Source organism: Cyprinodon variegatus, unplaced genomic scaffold (assembly GCF_000732505.1).
Source record: "Cyprinodon variegatus isolate N-32 unplaced genomic scaffold, C_variegatus-1.0 Scaffold3783, whole genome shotgun sequence".
NCBI classification, from domain to species: domain Eukaryota; kingdom Metazoa; phylum Chordata; class Actinopteri; order Cyprinodontiformes; family Cyprinodontidae; genus Cyprinodon; species Cyprinodon variegatus.
The window spans coordinates 4210-5761 of NW_015154236.1; the positions used below are offsets into that span (position 1 = coordinate 4210).

Here is a 1552-nt window from a genome sequence, read left to right on the forward strand (position 1 = left end):
ACCCAGTAGGATGTTACCTGTGTAATTACCCAGGAGGATGTTACCTGTGTGAGTTCTCAGATGTTGCATCAGTGACGCCTTCAGTCTGCTGCTGTATGGACAGTGGGGACAGATAAAAGGTTTTTCAGCTCTGTGGACACCCAGGTGACGTTTCAGTGTGAGCTTAGATGAAAACTTTCTGCAGACAGAATACATCCTGGTTAAGTCGCTTTGCTCTTATTTTATTGGTGGAACTATTGCTATGTGTGGAGAGGAATTCTGGGTAATGTAGTTACCTGTGGCACAGTGAGCAAGTAAGACTAATCTGCTCGCCATCACATTTCTGCTCCTCCGTTTTCTTGTTTCCTGAGTCATTCTGTGATGAACCACTTTGGAGTAAACTGGTCTGACTGGGAACAGAACTCCTGAAATCACATATTTGTTCTTGCTTGTCTGTTTGGGAATTGCTAAAAAAAAACGGCACTGATTGCATTTAGAGGTTGACCGATGCAGGAGTTACGATATTTGTTCAGTTATTTAGGAATCCTAAACTTGGGACCGGTGAATGCCGATATTTTAGGTAATTTAATCAGACAATAATTTCTATTCTGAAACTATTCTGCTTCCTGTAATAATGTTGGTTCTCCTGTGGCTCCTCCAGTGATGACACATTCAGCTCACTATAAAAAGGAAGGCCAATAACAACGGTCAACCTCGGGGCATTTTCCCTCATCTAAAGAACCACTTGAACCAGGACTCACCTGTCAGGAAGCCCTGCCTTCTTTGTTTCTGTCTGTTCAATTGGCTGGGACCTCCATCTGTCTGAGGTTGACCAATCAGAACCATCAGCAGCGGCAGGGCATCATCAGTCTCTGATCTGGAGCTGAAGCTCACCTGTGGATGTGCTGATTGGGCTTCCTGGCGCAGCACTCCTTCTGTTCTTCCAACAGCTCCTCTGCTTTCCCTGATGCTCCTCCCTCCTTCGCGTGACCTTGTAACGCTCTTGATCTTCCTTCCTCCTTGGTTGCTTTCCCATCCTACTCCTCCTCCTCCCCTTCTTACTGTGGTTCCTCCAGTGAAGCTCCAACGCCTCCCAGCTGTCGGAGGTCCAGCCACAGCTGGGACAGTCAAAGCCACCGGCCGCTCTATGGGAACGGACGTGGACACCGAGCATCCGTCTGGATGGAAGCGTCACGGGACAGAGGAGACATGGCAGCTGGCGGTGGCGGAGGGGCGGAGCCTCTCTCTGTCCATCTGTCCTCTGCTCCAGACAGGAGGCTTCCACAGGAGATTTGATGGTGGAGATGCGACAAAGTCCAAGAGTCATGAGGTGGGCAGACTGGTCCATCTCCTCCTGGGTGGAGGGGGGGTCGATGGGGCAGGAAATGTCTGCTGCTCCTCTTTTCAGAGGGAAGACCGAAGACTCTTCCTCCTCATCGTCAAACAATGTGCTGACCTGCAATAGTTGTTAGAGAAGAAGAACAATCAGCTGAGACCACGGAGAGGAGGAGGAGAACCCGTCAGGTGATTTTTATAGAACCGCCAGGATTCTGTCAGATTATGGTTATAGAAC

General features: G+C 49.2%; 1 protein-coding gene across 2 annotated transcripts in view; it reads right to left on the reverse strand.

The window, feature by feature from the left end:
* Nucleotides 1-1545, reverse strand: part of LOC107081268 (zinc finger protein 84-like) — a 4430-nt gene extending 2885 nt beyond the window's left edge. The window contains exons 1-4 of one of the 2 annotated variants that reach the window (XM_015369468.1): nucleotides 874-1545; nucleotides 741-801; nucleotides 276-389; nucleotides 45-178 (exon numbers count right to left, since the gene is read on the reverse strand). In XM_015369468.1, the coding sequence (XP_015224954.1) occupies nucleotides 45-178; nucleotides 276-389; nucleotides 741-801; nucleotides 874-1327 (763 nt within the window). In that variant the 5' untranslated portion in view covers nucleotides 1328-1545. Of the gene's footprint in view, nucleotides 1-44; nucleotides 179-275; nucleotides 405-740; nucleotides 802-873 lie in introns of both variants that reach the window. The other variant, XM_015369467.1, reaches the window with a different exon arrangement.
* Between the last annotated feature and the right edge of the window lie 7 nt (nucleotides 1546-1552).